The sequence below is a fragment of the Lissotriton vulgaris genome, chromosome 1_1 (genome assembly GCF_964263255.1).
Source record: "Lissotriton vulgaris chromosome 1_1, aLisVul1.2, whole genome shotgun sequence".
Taxonomy (NCBI): Eukaryota; Metazoa; Chordata; class Amphibia; order Caudata; family Salamandridae; genus Lissotriton; species Lissotriton vulgaris.
In genome coordinates, this window is record NC_141685.1 from 947,295,422 (window position 1) to 947,314,600 (window position 19,179).

General features: G+C 41.4%; 1 protein-coding gene across 1 annotated transcript in view; it reads left to right on the forward strand.

Moving 5' to 3' along the window:
• LOC147748248 (aquaporin-5-like) overlaps positions 1-18,864 on the forward strand; it is a 44,522-nt gene extending 25,658 nt beyond the window's left edge. Inside the window, exons 3-4 of the mRNA XM_086936399.1 lie at positions 17,925-18,005; positions 18,495-18,864. Of these exons, the coding sequence (XP_086792525.1) occupies positions 17,925-18,005; positions 18,495-18,713 (300 nt within the window). The 3' untranslated portion in view covers positions 18,714-18,864. The remainder of the gene's footprint in view (positions 1-17,924; positions 18,006-18,494) is intronic.
• The last annotated feature ends 315 nt before the right edge of the window (positions 18,865-19,179 follow it).

The window sequence follows — 19,179 nt, forward strand, 5'->3', positions numbered from 1 at the left end:
CTTCATGCTACACCACTGAATGTCTGGGATCAATGGCTACACTTCAGGCTTATGGAATACAATTCTATATCGTTCAGACCCTGCCCAAGTGATGAGGAGCAGCTTGTCTCCTTCCCCTACATTACCACTCCCCATCTTTGCAGAATGGTCGAGAGTGATGAAGCACCCCTCAAGACATCCAAACTCACATCAGCCTTTCTAGTGCCACACCCACCATTAATGTCTGAGAACATATCTACTTATTCAGTATGCATGCATAACAGCATGTCTGTTAGGGTCTCATTAAAAGGAGTGCAGCACCTGAGGATCTGCCAAGAACAGGGATTCCACCGCCTGCATCTCAGGTTGCTTGAACATTCAATTTAGAGCTCTGAACAAGAAAGCTATTGAGTTAGAGCAGACACCCCTATTTCCAATATCAGGTCCACCAAACAGCAGTGCTAACCTCACCAAAGATAGTGTTGGTCAGTCACTCCATTTATAGCAAAGATCTACTACCATGTTTGAAGAATTGCATTATGAGCGACATCTGTGGAGAACTTTAACAAAAAGGGCAGGGTTATGCCCCTAAAATGCTGGGAACCGCCCCATGCATGTTAAGACAAGCTATATAGTCACACACAATGTACCCCCGTTTCAGGGTGAATTGCCAGCGTAGAGTGTGTGAGATCATTTCCACCATTCGACACCAGCATTTGTGGAATTCACTTCAGAGTCCTCCGTCCGACCCCTAAGTTGCTCTTCAGAAATAACTAGCAAACACTTTGGTGGAGATAAAGTATTCAGTATCTAGGCAGCCACTGCTTCTCCCTCAGTCAGTCCACTTAGTGAATCACAGAGACGAGAAACAGCTCCCAGGATATTGAGTACCTAATTACCAGGACAGAGAATATAGCAGAGGCTGCTGTCAGCCTGTTTAGTGTTCAAATTCTCCCACAGTGAGAGGGGGCAGAAGGAGGAAGAGGAGGAAAAACAGGAGAAAGATCTGTTGCTACTTTAGTACTGTGTAAGCAGAGACACTTTAAGATGGACAAAGTGGGCAACTGTCCAGGCTACCCACCTTGCAAGGGGGTCATTAGTAAAGTGATTGGGACAGTCAGAAGCCACTCTGTAAAAGCAACATGCTTAAAAACAGACTTTTTAAATTTGAAATCAGGGCATGCACACTTTACAAATGCTTAGTGTGCATGTGAGGCCTGCCTAACCTCAATCATCAGGAACTGAGTTAGTGGTAATTAAAAGGTAATATTTCTGTCTCATGCCTCTCTGTTTACTTCACAACACCTCTTCCAACTCAACCCTCTCTTTTTACCTCTCTTTTTGCATCTGCTTATCTCTACATATCTAATCCTTTTCTCTCTTTCTCAACTCTCTACCACATTTACCTGTTACTCACCGCTCTCTCAATATCTCTCACAACGGCATCCTTTTACTTCTCTCATGACCCTACCTCTCATGTGCCAATCTCTACTGCTCTATGTCTTTATAACCTCTCTGATAGAGCAGTACAAAAATGTTTCTTTAATTAAAATCACATAAAAATCAATAAATTAATCCAGAAAACCTGTTCATTTACACATTCCATAAAAACATTTCAACATATATTTCACCATTTGATAAACATAACAATACAGCCACATAAACAAGAGACAACACGATTCTAGACTCATAAATTGGTCATTTGCGAGGACATATTGTCTATATCAGTGTAAAAATAGTCTGGTCAAACTTCTAATTGAATGATACCAAAGCAATAAACCCTTAGAGATTATGTCATTTACAAAGTGTTGACGCGTTTCAATGGTATCTTCACATTTCTCCCATCTTTATCAAGACAAAAAGATTTCTATCTCGTACTAGTTTGTTGTTAAAAGTCCTGTATGGAGACAATTGAGTATACAATGTGATAATCATTTTTGTATTCTGTTGCATTTGCATATTCACATTCTTCATACTAAGCTAGCATTGACAATATCATGTTTATACATTACACCACTTTTCCTTATACATAAGTACCTTGTATAGTTATTACACGGTTCCAATCATTTATTTAAGCAAAAACGCAACAAAATATGTGCTAGCTGCCTCATCCCCTCTTATAAGGATTCGTATACCTCCTCTACTGAGCAGGATGCTACATCATATGTACCTGCTGTTCAACCTCCTTGCTGTAACCTTTTGTGTATTGTTGTCTCATATGATTTTGCATCCATTGTTTAAGTTCACTGTAGGAAGATAGGTTTGGGGGACTTGGTCCTGAAGAATGCCATTGACTCCGCGTGAGGCTTGAATAGTTGGCAAAAACATGATGACCTCCGGATATAAGGGACAATAAACACCCTTGACGCCGGACCGTGCTTTCACTATTTTAATATCCCTATAAGGCACATTAATACATTTGATATTTCACCTACTGGTAAGTTTATATATATATATATATATATATATATATATATATATATATATATATATATATATATATATATATATATTCACTGAAAAAACCATAGGTTATAGACCATATATAGTTAGGGATTAGCATTTACAAAACCTTATTTTACTTGCACAGAACCATTGAAATTCCATATATAGTTAGTTGCACTAACTATATATCGTGCACCCGCAATCCACTGCTAATGATGTCACATATTACATCATTCATGACATGGTCAGTGACATCACTGATGACATCACTGATGACATCTCAAATGACATCACTGATGACATCACTGATGACAACACCCAGTGACTGTATGTTTCTGTAAAGTTAAAATATGTCTTACATATTGAAGAATGAGTGGATGTATAAGTGTCTGGATGAAGGATTTAGTAGGTGCATGACTGACTGTATGAGAGAATGATTAAATGTGTCTCGCTGAGTGCATGGGTTAGTGACTAAACTGTCTTAATTTGTGCATCATTATATATGTTGTTCTGTAAACTGCTGCATGTTTAAATCAGTAGCTATATGAGTAACTATATGGGTTATTGAATGGTTGCCCAAGTATTTGTATGGGAGACTGAGTATGTGTGTGGGTGGCTGGGAGGTGTATGACTCTGTGCATAGATGTGTGAGCAGTTGATTCACTAAATGTATGGGTTCAAAAGTGCATGTGGAAACAGCTGTATGGACAGTTGACTGTGGGCATGAGTGTATTGGGGAGTGAATGGATATCTCAGTGCTACATGTCAAAGTAAGTACATATGTAAAACACATTCCATGTGAGAGTTGACATATATGAATAACTATGCATAAGAGTCAGTGAATGTGTGAGTGGCTGTATGGATCATTGTGAACTTGTATCAGGGATTGTATAAGACAGTAAATATGTGTTAGTATATGTTTGAATAAGTAAGGTGTGTATAACTGTATAGTTGAGGAAATGGAGGTGTGATTGATTTTTTGCATAACTGACTAGGTGTGTAAGTAACTCCATGGATAAGTGACAGTCTGTGAGTGTCTTTTTATACTGATTGTATCTAAGGTTATATTAGAGTCTGAAGATGTTCATTGTATTATCACATAAATGATATCATCAGTGATGTGATCAGTGATGTCATTTGAGATGTCATCAGTGATGTCATTTGAGATGTCATCAGTGATGTCATCAGTGATGTCACTGACCATGTCATGAATGATGTAATATGTGACATCATTAGCAGTGGATTGCGGGTGCGCGATATATAGTTAGTGCAACTAACTATATATGGAATTTCAATGGTTTTGTGCAAGTAAAATAAGGTTTTGTAAATGCTAATCCCTAACTATATATGGTCTATAACCTATGGTTTTTTCAGTGAATTTTCAAGGTTTTGTAAATGCAAATTCCTAACTATATATGGTCTATAACCTATGGTTTTTTCAGTGAATTTCATTGGTTTTTTTAAAAGCTAATATCTATAGCTGTAAAATATATTCTTTATTACGTGACGTATCACATAGCCCGTGAGACGCCTCATGACGCATCGCATAACCGTGACGTATCGTCTCTGCAGCTCAAACAAAACCCGTAACGTAAGCGCGCCGGAGCACGCTTACAGATATATATATATTTTTTTAACCTTAATTAGACAAAATCCACACGTGCACATATCTTGAGGCCTTGCAAAGGCACATCAAACAAACAGTCCCTACAATTTTGCCAAGTTTGGTGGAAATCTACTCCTTTAAATTTTATTTTACTGTTTCTCTTGATTTTCCCCTTGTTACGCTTACCGGAATGCTACCCGGTATGCAAACAAACACTCCAAAAACACAATATGTCGAACTCCAGTTACGCTGCCGGTTAGCTGCCCGGTTAACGTACCGGGAAGCGCCTCTACCGCCAAAAATCGCAATTTTTTTTTCTTTTGCCCCGCGGGGAACTTTAATAGCCCCCTCATCAATCCTAGGGGTTCAGGAGGGGTCTACCTTACCCCTTTCCTTCATTTACACCTTTTTTTTTCCACCTCTTGTCTCTCGATCCCACCGAGAGACAAGATGGCGGCCGCTCCGGACTGTTTACAATGTTAACAGCCAATCAGCTTCTCCTCAGACTCCCGTTACGCTCCTGGTTAGCTGCCCAGTTAGCTGCCCGGTTCGCGTACCGGGACGGGCCTCTACGGCGAAAAATCGCATTTATTTTTTTTTTTGCCCCGCGGGGCACTTTAATATCCCCCTCATCAATCCTAGGGGGTCAGGAGGGGTCTACCTTGCCCCCTTTCCTTCATTTCCCCCTTCGTTTTTCACCACCTCTTGTCTCTCGATCCTACAGAGAGACAAGATGGCAGCCGCTCCGGACTGTTTACAATGTTGACAGCCAATCAGCTACTCCTCAGACTCCCGTTACGCTGCCGGTTAGCTGCCCGGTTAGCTGCCCGGTTCGCGTACCAAGACGCGTCTCTACGGCGAAAAAATCGCAATTTATTATTATTATTTTTTTGCCCCGCGTGGCTCTATAATATCCCCCTCATCAATCCTAGGGGGTCAGAAGGGGTCTACCTTGCCCCCTTTCCTTCATTTCCCCCTTTGTTTTGGCCTCCTCTTGTCTCTCGATCCTACCGAGAGACAAGATGGCGGCCGCTCCGGACTGTTTAGAATGTTGACAGACACCGGAGAGCCAATCAGCTTCGCTTCGCAAAGCTCCGTTACGCGTCAAGTACGCGAACCGGAGCGCTGCCCGGAGCGCTGTCACAGATATATATCTTTTTTTGAACGTTAATTTCTCAAAATCCACTGGAGCACATATATTGAGACCTAGCAAAGGCACATCGGGCTAACAGTCCCTACAATTTTGCCAAGTTTCGTGCAAATCCATTCAGCCGTTCGAGCTAAAAGTGAGGCCAACCGCCCTATGGAAATTAACATGGGAAAAACGCGTTTTGGGACCCCCCTTTTTTCTCGGCCCCCCCTTGACGAACCCCCCCCCAAATTTTCAGGGGCTGCTCAGGAACAAAATGTGCCATTTTCCTGAAAATTTCAGCCAATTCCGTCCACAAACGCCAAAGTTATTAGACATAGAATTTTCAAAAATCCCATAGAGAAAAAATCCTAACTAAATATACCTACTGGCGACCGCCAGTAGGTATATATATATATATATATATATATATATATATATATATATATATATATATATATCTATATATAGGGAGTAGCCATGGGGGCCAGTTTCTCACCAAGCTACGCATGTTTACACATGGGAGCTTGGGAGGAACTGGTCCTCCTGGTTGAACATAAAGAAATTATGGCTAATAATGTGACCACATGGTACAGATATATTGATGATTTATTCATAATTTGGAGAGGCAGCAAGACAGACGCACTAAGTTTTGTGTCAAACATCAATATAAATTCTTGTAACCTTAATTTTACAGCAACTTTGAGCCAAGAGAAAATAGCCTTTTTGGATACAGAAGTGTTTGTAACTGAGAATGGTCTTGAAACACGCCAATATAGAAAAAGCACTGCAGGCAATACCACGCTACATGCAGGTAGTGCACACCTGGCCCATTTAATTACAAGCATACCCTACGGGGGAAATGATCCAGTTAAGAAGACTGTGTAGCAATGACAAGGAGCTAGAGTTAGCACAAAAATCTAGCATGGCCAGATTCATGGAAACAGGCTATTCCAAAAAACTATCAGGAAGGCTATACAGAAATCGATGTTGATGACTCAATCTCAGTTGCTTAGTAAATATTGTACTGCACAAGATATACCTAACTTGCAGCAGGTAACTACAACCTCCAATACTGTACCAATAGAGCCATTCATAATCATAATAGGCTTTTGCAATCAACATACAGAGCTGCGCAAGATTATAAACAGAAATTGGCCTAGTGTAATAAAGTATGTCATAATTGGTAATTCACTTCCCAGTAAGGCATCTATCACTTACAGTCATGCACCCTCAATGAAAGACAAATTGGTAGATACTAGTCCTGAAGTACTCGATAAAACCTCTTGGTGGCAAACTAATAAAGGTTTCTTTAAATGCAAAACCTGCAAGGCCTGTGCACATGGCATTAATAAAAAGACCTTTAGAGATGGTTTTGGCAATAAGGACCATACAATCAATAAGGTCCTAACATGCAAAACAGAATTTGCCATTTACATTCTTGAATGCCCTTGTGCCCTACGCTATATCGGGAGTACCAAACTCCCGGTACACAAACGTATATTACAGCACCTTAGGGCTATCACAAATCAGGACAATACGTATCCTGTAGCAAGGCATTTCAAGAAATTCCACCAGAGTAACAGTAACCAGGTACAGTACTATGTGATTGATTCATTTCATTTCATAAAGCTTTATTCGGAGCATTTAAAAAACATGTCCATAAAAGCACATATAATACAGACAATTCATACATAATTCATTAAAGAAAACACATAATGTAAAATATACAATTCTTAATAACAAACAATACATTAAATAATACATATCTCCAAGAAATACCACATGATACAAAATATCTAGAGGGGGATGGAATAAATATTTAAAAATGTACATATATTTAAAAACACATACTTTTCCTGGCGCTAATAGCTTTAAGCAAAAAAAGAAGCGGTAAAAAAGCAAATGTCCGGATGATTCAAATTAAAAAGCAGTCTCATAGCATCCGAAGTGTATCTCACTCCATATCTATTAAATAATGGCTTCAAGTAGAATTTCCGTAACTCCCTATACAGTTTGCATGTTAATAAAAAGTGCTTAGTGCTTTGTTCAGTTTTATTATCACATTCACAGGGGCCAATAGGGCGCATTTTAATGTTTGGGCATGCAACCAGATAATGTACTATACCCATCCTCATTCTGGTTAGTACAAACTGGTGCGTGGTTCTTGTTACCTGTGACAGATAAGGGCTGAAACCAGTAAATTCATTCATGCTATTGTACAGTACACATGTTGTTAACTTAGAATCCTCTAGAAGATGCCTTTCATTACAGTGATTTAAAAAGATTCTTTTCACATTAGATTTGGGGATTTCCGAGAGACTGTAAGGGTCCGTTAACACATTGATCCCGAATAATTTTTGTAAACATTCAATAATATATTTGATCCAGGGGATCTTCAAGTGCTGGTCCAATAAAAAGCAGTCCTTAATAATTGCTCTGTTCAATGAGGTACCTTCACTGAGCCAGATAGGGCGCCACAATAGTATGGGCCTTAGCATAATCAGATCATTTAGGGCTCGGATCCCTGTTTCGTTATGAACCAAGGAATTGGAAGTAGACTTGGGTAAACATAAGAGCTTTTTCAGGAAGAGGTTCTCCTCTACCTGAAGGCTCTTGGCAGATGACAAACCCCAAACACCTGCCCCATAAAGGGCCGCAGAGAGACATTTAGCTTGGTAGATGTTTAACATGTCTTTAATACGTCTATTCCCCAACTTCTTGGCAAACAAAAAGACCCCATTAGAGCTCCTAATCATTTTAGTTCTGACTACTTTCTGTTCGGTGGCCCAGCTCCCATTATTAGAAAAGGTAATCCCCAAATAGCAAAAATGTTCAACTTTTTTAACTGGTTCACCATCAATAACATAGTGGGTTTTACCTCTGGTTTTTGCTTTTCCCGAATTGCATTCCATTACATATGTCTTAGACTTATTGATCACCAATTTCCTATTCTTAATGAAGGATACAAAACAATCCATCAGACGTTGGAGACCCAAGGGTGTCCTAGACAGTAGCACTGCGTCGTCCGCATAGAGCAATACAGGTATATTAAAGTTATTAACTCTAGGGGCATCCGCAGCGACTGCCTGCAGGGCAGATTCCACCTCATTAATAAAGAGGGTAAAAAGCAGGGGTGCTAAAACGCACCCCTGTCTAATACCTCTTCCTATCCCAAACTTTGTAGTACATTCCCCATTGGGTCAATAGCGGACACTGGTGCGAAGCTTTTCATACAGTCGGGCTAAAAAATTAATAATGCCTTCAGGTGCACCCATTTCCAATAATTTGGCCCATAATATTGCGTGGTCTACCAAATCAAAGGCGCTACTAAGGTCAGCGAAACATAGATAGAGCGACCCTTTTTTCGCCTGGGTGTATTTTCCCACTAGTAGCTCTAAATTCAGGCACTGTTCAATAGTACCGCGGCCTTTCCTAAAGCCAAACTGACAATTGCTTAGAATCTCATTTGATTCTGCCCACTCCTCTAGTCTTACAAGAAGGACCCTACTCATAATTTTAACAGATGAGTCCAATAAGGATATAGGTCGATAATTTTTAGCATCCCCCCGGTCTCCTTTCTTATAAATGGGGATGATTATGGACTCTTCCCAAGTAGACGGTATTTTACAGCAGATGGCTGTATTAAAGATTTTGGTAAGCAGAGGACCCCAAATATCTGGCGCAGTCTTATACACGTCTATGGGGACGCCATCAGGCCCCTGGGCCTTACCTCCTTTACTAGATCTTATACTAGCCATGGTTTCTCCAATGGTAATATCTAAGGCTAGGGTGGGCCATCTATCTCCATTGGAATCTGTTAAATTACTAGAGTCAAAGATGTTAGAAAAATGCTGGATCCACGAGTCCATGCTCACATTAGATGTAAGTTCTGGGACCTTGTCATCTTTTAGGAAAGGGCTGTTCACCGTGGACCAGAACAGGGTACAATTATTTGTGTCCGCAGCTTGGGTGAGATTATCCCAGGCTTCTTGCTGTAATTCAGCTTTTCTACGTTTGAGGGTCGTGTTATATCCCTGTCTAAGTTGGACCACCAAATTCTTGTCCCTTGGTTTTGCTGCAAGAGCCTCTTTAAGGTCATTCCGGGCAGTAGAGCAAGCATGGTCAAACCAACCCCTTACACACCTAACTTTAGACCCAACCTCTTTAGTAAACTTTTTATTGATGATAGAATTAATCCTGTTAAAGTGGTCGATACTGTCAGACGAGGTGTCTTCCTGTTCTAAAATTGCTGTGATCTCCATCAGACAACTAGAAATAATGGAGTCTGATGTTATGTCCGCTTTTTCTCCTTTCCACCTCAGTCTATATCCATTCTGTCTATGGGGTTCAATATTAGCAATGATACCCTGTTCATAGACATGGTCGTTTTTCCAGAAAGTTAATTCAGTAGTCAAACAGTTATGGTCACTCAACATAATATCTATCACCTTGGGCATTGGGCATAGCGGAGCAATTGTAGAAGACATGCACATAAAATTAATAATGGTATTCGCGCCCCTTCCTTTAAAAGTTGGTATATTTTCGCCCATGTCATTTTTAGCATTGTCCATAATTTCCATGTCATATTGAATCATAAAATTATTCAAGGTTTCCCCGTAGGTGTGATGGGGAAAATGGACTTCAGCTTCCCCCTGTCGGTTATACACACCACAAACCTTCTGAGTGGATAATGGGCACACAGGAACATTAAAATCCCCCACAAAAATAAATTCAAAAACACCATTAAAATTCTTCACAAAATTATTCACTGCCGTTTCTAGTTCATTAATTGCTACATGTCTAGTGTTGTCAAAAACATTATTATAGAAATTTATCAATAGAATATTTCTGCCAATTTCTTGTGTAAGCCATAGAATTTGCGAATGCGCCCCCACATTAACAAACTTTTTCACTGAGATGGGTAATTTGACAGAAATCAGCACCATCAACCCACCTTTAGCTCTACCATGGGTTGAGGGTAGTGCTGGGAGCTCATAAGACACATACCCATCAATGCCTTTGAAATTTTTGCACCAGGTTTCCTGTAAGCAAAGGATATCTAATAAATCCACAAAATCCTTCCAACCTAACGCATCCTCTTTGCCCGCAATTCCAGCAATGTTCCAGCTAGCAATGTAACAGGTTACCTTCACTCTCTCATGGCTAACATTAAGCTGTTCAACACTAGATATGGACATGTTATTCTCAATAGTAAAAGGCTCTATGTTATGTATAAAATTTGGGATATCACCCCCTGTCAAAGTACAGTTCAAGCACACATCATTACCCGGTTCCTCAATTAACAAAATAACTTCTTCATTAAGGGTACTATTTCCTACATCCCTAGGAGGGTCAATCTCATGTCAGTCGTTCTGATCTAGGTAACTCAGGGACTGAAACCTGTTCTGGGTTGGGACCTGGTAAACCATACCATTATCGCATAAAGGGGTACTACCAAAAGGTACAAATTGGTTGGGGGTATGCATTAAAGGAACATTCCCCCCTAGCATAGAATTCCCCATATGCAGCAGTGGGGTGAATAGACCATTTTGTGGGCCAAAGAAAAAGTTGGGCATCACTGGTCTATTTACCATAGGTGGATAGGTAGGATTACTCGGTACCCTCTCCTTACTGTTTGCCGGGGGTTGCCGACCCAGGTGATTATAAAAGTAGCCCAATGGTCTAGCAACTACTTCAGTCTCCGACTGTGTAATTGCGGCCGCTCTAAGCAAGACAGTCGCCACATGTTGTGGGTGCTTAAAATTTATTATCACACAATCCCCCCCACCGACTTTTCTGGTATTACCTATCCAGTTGACTCTTCTGATGGAGATAATTTGATCAGAGTAGCCGACTGGATAGCCACAATGACGGTTTAACCAAGAGATGGTTTTATTCCTCAAAGAGTCAGGTGTCTCATAATCATTTGGGGGCTGAGTGAGAATGGGGACGTTAGTTAATACCACAACGTAGGGTACACAGTCGGGTGGAAGATCAACTGGGCGTCTACATATCCTAGTGGGCACCCCATTAGACCCTCCCGTCGTATCAGATGGAGCTGGCACCACAGGTGCCGATACTTGCATGGGGGCTGGTAATATGACACCCGGCAAAGTGCTTGTAACCCCATTGTTAGATTGCTTTGTAGATCTACCTGCCTCCTGAGTCGATGTGGGCAGTGGTTTCAGTTGTTCTTTAGAAGAGTGTTTCCTGGTGGTAATGGGAGGGGCACTAGTTGAGGCTTGTGGCTGCTCCTTATCCTTAGTGGGAGCAGTGGCTGGACAAGTTGTCTTTTTGATGTGAGCTAAAGACTTTTCTAGGTTGTCGGCTTGCTTGCCCACCATACCCCTTAACCTAGCTACCTCCTCCTGGAGATCTCCTATTTTAGTTAACAATGGCTCTACCACCATACTAAGTTTATTGAGAATAGTACTCATTAGTGAGTCAATTTGGTCGGGCTTAATGGAAACATATTTATCTTGGCTCAGAGATCCTAAGTCCTCGGTATGTTCCAAATGTGTGGTGTCTTTTTTCTTTCTAGAGATATGACTACCTCGCTTGGGGGCTGTTTTTCTACAGGCGCGCAAAAATTTGGAACCCCTCCCAGAATGCTGAGGTGTCCCCCCAACATTATCACATTGGTTATCATCCCCCGTTATTGACTTGTCTGAAACCTTAGTCACTTCAACATTAAGACTATTATCAAGCTCTACAGGAGCGACCATCTCATTAACAATATTATCTAGGTTAATATAGTTATTTGCTTCAGCAGACAGGGTCAAAGGGGGGTCTGCAATAGTACTTTTTCCTAGTGACTTCCTTCTGTCACTGTTGATTTTGGAGACCACTTTCAATAAGTAGTTGTCCGGTAGTGTACTTTGTACTGTTATTTCAGGGCTTGATTTGACAGTATTAGGTGAATATTATTTAAATAAAACAAGGGGAACAGATGGATTTTCCATGATGTGTCCTTCAATGGTACTCACTGTTCGTGCCAAGGGGGATGGCCCAGCCCGGCCTCTTCTGGCCCCTGACGGCCACAGACGGCCCCGCCCTTGTCCCGGGCTTCTCCCGGTCGCTCCCGCGCGCGACTCGCGGGCGAGAGGGGGTGTCAGCCTTTAACTGGCGCCTCCAGGCGCTCTTTGCGCGTCACGGGCGCGCTGCAGGCAGAGGGCGTGCTGGGGATTGGGGTCCGGTCTCCTGTGGACGCCTCCCGGCGTATGCTCGTCCCGCCGTTTCCCTCACGGCAAAGCCCGTTGGCCACAAAGTGCAGGTAAGCCGCTGGTGTTCCCCCACTGGGCTCCCGGGGGGTCAGCCTTTAACTGGCGCCTCCGGGCGCTCTTTGCGCGTCACGGGCGCGCTGCAGGCAGAGGGCGTGCTGGGGATTGTGGTCCGGTCTCCTGTGGACGCCTCCCGGCGTATGCTCGTCCCGCCGTTTCCCTCACGGCAAAGCCCGTTGGCCACAAAGTGCAGGTAAGCCGCTGGTGTTCCCCCACTGGGCTCCCGGGGGGTCAGCCTTTAACTGGCGCCTCCGGGCGCTCTTTGCGCATCACGGGCGCGCTGCAGGCAGAGGGCGTGCTGGGGATTGTGGTCCGGTCTCCTGTGGACGCCTCCCGGCGTATGCTCGTCCCGCCGTTTCCCTCACGGCAAAGCCCGTTGGCCACAAAGTGCAGGTAAGCCGCTGGTGACTCAATCTCAGTTGCTTAGTAAATATTGTACTGCACAAGATATACCTAACTTGCAGCAGGTAACTACAACCTCCAATACTGTACCAATAGAGCCATTCATAATCATAATAGGCTTTTGCAATCAACATACAGAGCTGCGCAAGATTATAAACAGAAATTGGCCTAGTGTAATAAAGGATGTCATAATTGGTAATTCACTTCCCAGTAAGGCATCTATCACTTACAGTCGTGCACCCTCAATGAAAGACAAATTGGTAGATACTAGTCCTGAAGTACTCGATAAAACCTCTTGGTGGCAAACTAATAAAGGTTTCTTTAAATGCAAAACCTGCAAGGCCTGTGCACATGGCATTAATAAAAAGACCTTTAGAGATGGTTTTGGCAATAAGGACCATACAATCAATAAGGTCCTAACATGCAAAACAGAATTTGCCATTTACATTCTTGAATGCCCTTGTGCCCTACGCTATATCGGGAGTACCAAACTCCCGGTACACAAACGTATATTACAGCACCTTAGGGCTATCACAAATCAGGACAATACGTATCCTGTAGCAAGGCATTTCAAGAAATTCCACCAGAGTAACAGTAACCAGGTACAGTACTATGTGATCGATTCAATATGTGCAAGTAGAAGAGGTGGCAATAGAGAGACTCAGTTAAGAAAACTTGAGACTAAATACATTCTCCAATTAGATAGTAAACAACCTAACGGTTTAAATCTTACGGAAGATATGTATACATGTTTACACTGAGGCCTCCTAGATTCAATTTAATGCTACCCAGTTAAAAGACAAAAATATACTGTTGCAATATATGAATTTTAGACGGTTTTAACTTTTGATAGTTATTTATTGTTTTATATTTCATAATTATTTAAAAACGCTACACAACAATTTGCACATGATTTCATTGTACTGTATGAACTGTGTATGCTGCTATGCAATTTGCACTTAAGTATATATTCAAAGTTATTACATGCCTCTAAATCTCATTTATTAGCTCTTGCCCTCATAATTCTCAGTATCAATTGCTATTTTATGTAAAAACCAGCAGTGAGGTTGGTTCCTCTGTGATCAATTCTGGGCTCAGTCTGATCCAGAGGAACAAGTCCAGAATTATTTTTAGACTTATTTTTTTTTCAATAGCACTTAGCACAATGCACTTTATTAATTGAGCACAACCTTGGGTATATGTCACTTAGGTTGGCAAGTATACATAGGGATTTATCCAGTGATTGTAATCTGTTTAGGACTAGTAAACTTAATGGTGGTAATCTAAAAACCTTGACATTCAAATGTTCACATATGAATTTTATGTTTACATTCTGACTTTATATTGCACATTTACAATTTTTTTTAGCAATGTTATAGGGAAACATATTGTAGATATTTATATATATATAAATTAATTTTAACATATATTCATATCCCCGCAAAAAGCCATTATTTGATCGTCAGGCCACAGAGTACCTTCAGTCCTAAAGGGCACCTCCCATCACAGACTTCAAGCATATGTTTGCTGCGTATGTTTTTCCTCCCATAGGATAACATTCCCAGTTCGAGGCTCCTACATCAAAAATCGTAATTTGAGTATTTTACTGTTTACTTGTAAAATTGATAACTTTAAAAGTACTTTAAAAGTACTTACCTGATTCTAAAGATGTTGGTGTCTAAATTCATAACAAAATCTGTGATATTTTTATAAATTGGTCTCAGATTTCTTCTTGAGTGTGTGTATCCCATTTATTGACTCTGTGTGTACAACAAATTCTTAACACTTCCCTCTGATACGCCTAAGCTGCCCGACCACACTACCATAGCTAGAGCATTTGGGATTATTAAAGTAAACCCCTGTAAACCAATACGGGTCATATGGACTTTTTGCATAGTGTGCCCTTACATTGGCCAACTACATTAAAAGCCAGCTACATTAGTAGCATCTCAAGGTCATAGACAACACCATACTTACTTAGAAGGAGCTGTGCGCTTTTGGGGGTTGAATGACTGGCAATGCTAGCCATGACCGAAGGCCATAAGCGTGGTAAGAGCTGATACAGTATGACCAGAAACTGTGGTCAGAACAATAAAAGCAGAGAGGCCCAGGGTGTGGTTTTCAGCCACACCCAGAACCTACAGTGCAGAAGGCATTGCTGAAGTCCTTTCCCAAAGGGTTTTTGGAGTAAGGGGAAGGGCTCAAAGCAAAGTTAAAAACCACCTCCATCATCCTGAGCTTTTTGGGCACACCAGAAGGCCACGCCCTTTGAGCTCTGGGAAGGAGTGGATTGGGCACACGATGTGGCTGTAGGCCAGATTCTATTCAGAGGGCTTCTAGGCTGGTTAACAGACCGAGGACAGCAGGGGCAACAGTATAGGAAGTTTACAGGCACTTGTTCAAATATATAATAAAGGCATTAAAAGTAGATATGTTGTGAAGGAAAATTATGGTTCTCTTAATGCAATCAGCAAATATTTCCCCAATTTTTTTTTAAGTTTTAAAAAAAACGATTCCTTGTAACAGTCAACAGTACACAGAAAAATACTGCTTGATTGGATGTAGCAGGCAGCATCATATATAACAATCAATGACTTCACCCTTGTCGCAGGCATAACCCTATAGGAACAATCTGCCTGCTTTTCTCCAGCAGGCAGGAAGTGGGATTCAAAAACATACTACCTGCTTCTCCTAGAAAGGAGCCACCAAAACTCCTTTTTACTCATCCCAAAGCCTCTTCCTACTGCTAAGACCTAAAACAAAAAAGAAAAAATTCCTTCAATCTTTTCTCCCTCCACTATCCTTTTCAATCAAAATTAACAGACTAACATGTTCACTTCTCAAATTTCATATTCAACTATACTAATACACTTCCCAAATAACTGAATAACATATCTACTACTCAAATTACTTCATATTTTTTTACTCTACTAATATTCAACACTAATCCTTTATGGGTTCCGGAGTGGCGTGCTACTCACCAGAAAAGCACTTCAACACCCATCAGGGGTAACAAGTGCTATATGAATGCAAACCTTTCTTCCCCTTTTATCCCTCCGCTATCCTTCTCACTACAAGTAACAGACTAATAAATTACTTCATATTTCACCATATTAATTCACCACTAATCCTTTGTAGGCTTCCTGAATAGAATAGCATGCGTCAACAAGCGATAAATAAATACAAACCTTTGTCCTCCTCCATCCTTCTGCTATCATTCCAAATCCAAATATCTGACTAACCTATCCACCACTTAAAATGTACTTGCATGTTTCACTATACTAATTCAACACTAATCCTCTATAGGTTCCGGAGTAGAGCGCTACTCGCCGAAAAAGCAATTTGACGCCTCGTCAGGGGTAGTAAGCGCTATGTAAATGCAATTACAATACAATACAATACATTAAAACACGCTGCCTGTTTCCCTATAGCAAGAGGTAAAAAAGGACAACACAAATGTTACTTTAGCAGGCACCGTTATACTGTTTCCACTGCTGTAAAGAGCAACTTCATTGTTACATAGAAGCATACTCTCTGCTTCTCTGTAATAGGCGGCATTATACTCGCTACTTCCATGTAGCAAGCAGCACCATATAAAAGCATATTTCCTGCTTAACTGTTACAGGCAGGTGGGTTAGGAGATAACTATGAACAGAAACACTGGCAGTCACTCTCAGCAAACCACAACCCACCAACTGCTTCTCCAATGTCTGATGCAGAGGGGCTTCATAGCAATGAGAATAGCTGCTAACAATGTACTGAGAGCAGCTTATTGCAAGACATTTGTAAAGACAATGGGGCATATTATCAAGATGTTTATCTCCGCTTTTTTGACTTTAAAAGCCAAGAAAGCGGAGATAAAATGATCTCCCTATTACCTAGCTGTCGCTAACACCAGTTAGTGACAGCTAGTAGGAGATAGCGACCATCTTGGGCCCCACTTTGCATATCAGTGATATTTATCACTAATGACATGCAAAGTGGGCGTGCCAAGATGTTAGCGACTGGAAACAGTCGCTAACATCGCTATCTCCTATTACCAACTTTTGGAGATATTCGAAGTAAGCGCGAATATCTCCAAAAGCTAACACCTGCCCTGAGCAGTTCTTAGCCATGTTATCCAATGGGAGGTGGATAACATGGCTAAGAGCATTAGCTCGCTAATGCATGAATATCGCTGACTTTTCAGCGATATTCATGCATTGCAGCCGATTTTTATCGCATTTGCGATAAACCTTGGTAATACCAAGGTTTATCTGCGATAAAAATCGCCGCAGCTCAGCGATAATTTTTTCACGCTAACCAAGCAATAGCGATAATTAGCGCTATCGCTTGGTAATATGCCCCAATGTTTCCTTCCATTGAGAATAGTGCTATGAAAAGCAATAACTACATAATTTCCTTCTTATGTGTAATTTCCACAGGAAAATTCCCCAACAGAGGAATTACCACTCCTTTGCTGTAGCATGGTGGTGGTAAATCCTCCAGCAAGTTCTGCTCTGATGAAAATTACATGTATGGTGGAATTTTTCTCTAACAATGCTTTTCAAAGTATTAAACCGAGCCAGTGTCCTCTAAATCAGGCACAACAGCAGCTCTATTGAAGGGACTGATCCTTGCCAAACAAGTGCCATGTTTGATTATCTCTATTGGATAAGTATTTTGTTCTGCCAGCTGGAGTTTGGTCTTGCAGAACAAAATAGCAGTGTGCTGATGTTAACGTTCATTTGCTACAAGGGACAGCCATGTCTTGTACAGCAGTCCCGGTTTTGGAAAACTAGTGACAGTAACCCACCCTAAATAAGGTGGGGAAGCCGCCACTATAGCTCAGTAGCCCTGCAGTGGGCAGATCAAGGGTTTCCGCAGGAAGAGACAGATGCAGCTCTGCCAACAGAACCCCGCCGGCTTCTCCAGCTGTAAATGGGGCGGGGAAACTGAGAGGTTGTTGGAATGCTCAACGCATCATTTTATGTTGGATACACTGTTCCTCCATACCTTACATTATCTCTTTAGTATTAACACTGAGCTCTGAAAACAGAGGCTGTGATGTTTGATTTCTGCTTCTATACTCATTTCTTAGATATACTATACTGGCTGCTCTATGAATCCTGCTCGATCCTTTGGACCATCGCTGATAACAGGAAACTTCCCGGTCCACTGGGTAAGAATTGGCTCTGAAATTCAGATAGGAAATCCAAGGCTGCAAAGTGAGAATATGGATCTAAAACAGACCGCTCCAAGCGCAGGAATAATATGAACCATGAGGAAATAACTCCAGTTATGGAAATTTGTTAAAAAGGGGTTACAGAGCGCATGCCTGAAGGAAAGTAGTGGAGTTCATTCATACGTAAAGGAAATACCCATTGATCAATGTCGGCTGCAGCTTCAAGGGCGAACACTTATATAGTGGGGGGGGGGGGGGTAGGGGGGGACGTTTTATTGCAGTCTGCTTGAAGCAGCAAGGCTGTAGATGGATAGAGAAGACTTCAATGTTAAGGGAGACCATGGTCTAGTATGAAGCTCGGAGAGTTTAAATGAGGTGGTGGTGGAATGGTGAGTTTAGAAAATCTGGAAAAATGAGCGAGTGATAGCAACACAGATATGGATCCTTTGGGTAGTTCAGAGCTAATGTTCCATTTTTTCCCCTCAGATCTTCTGGATCGGACCTATACTAGGAGGCACGGTTGCAGTTTTTATCTACTATTATCTACTTTCACCACGTCACATGACTAAGTCTGAGAAGTGGGCTGTTCTGTGGAGCTGCACAGGTCGACAAGAAGAGAACGAACACCACCAGCTTGAGTGCAGGAAAACCTCTGTGGACCTACAATCACTGTGCAGTATGTCCAATAGCATGGACAAAGTGTGAGGGCTACCACCTAAGCAAAGATATTACTTTTTTATTGCTGCAACATGTGGTCAGTAGTGTTAAGTGCGAATCGGGTAGAAGTAGATGAATGTTTTCTGGTCTTAACTCGGACCTATGTAAAGAGCAGATGTCCGAATTAAGTAATTTTACAATTGTCTAAGTAGTATCACATTTTATACATCTTCTAAACATATGTTTTAGACTCTTTGCTATGTACTCAAAGGAAAAAGCCAAGAACATTGAAATACAAACATTGTGACTGCTCAGGATGAATAGCAAACAGAAATGGGTATCTGAATAAAAGTATGGTAATCTCAGTGACAGGGATCTGTTATATGTACCTCTATGAGAGGTAGTAGGTACATATGGATAAACAAAATAATGAAGTAAAAAGCTATAGGATCTGTGAGTCGTGGGCTTTTCTTCGGAGGACCTAATACACCACATAGCTATCCAACTACTTCTG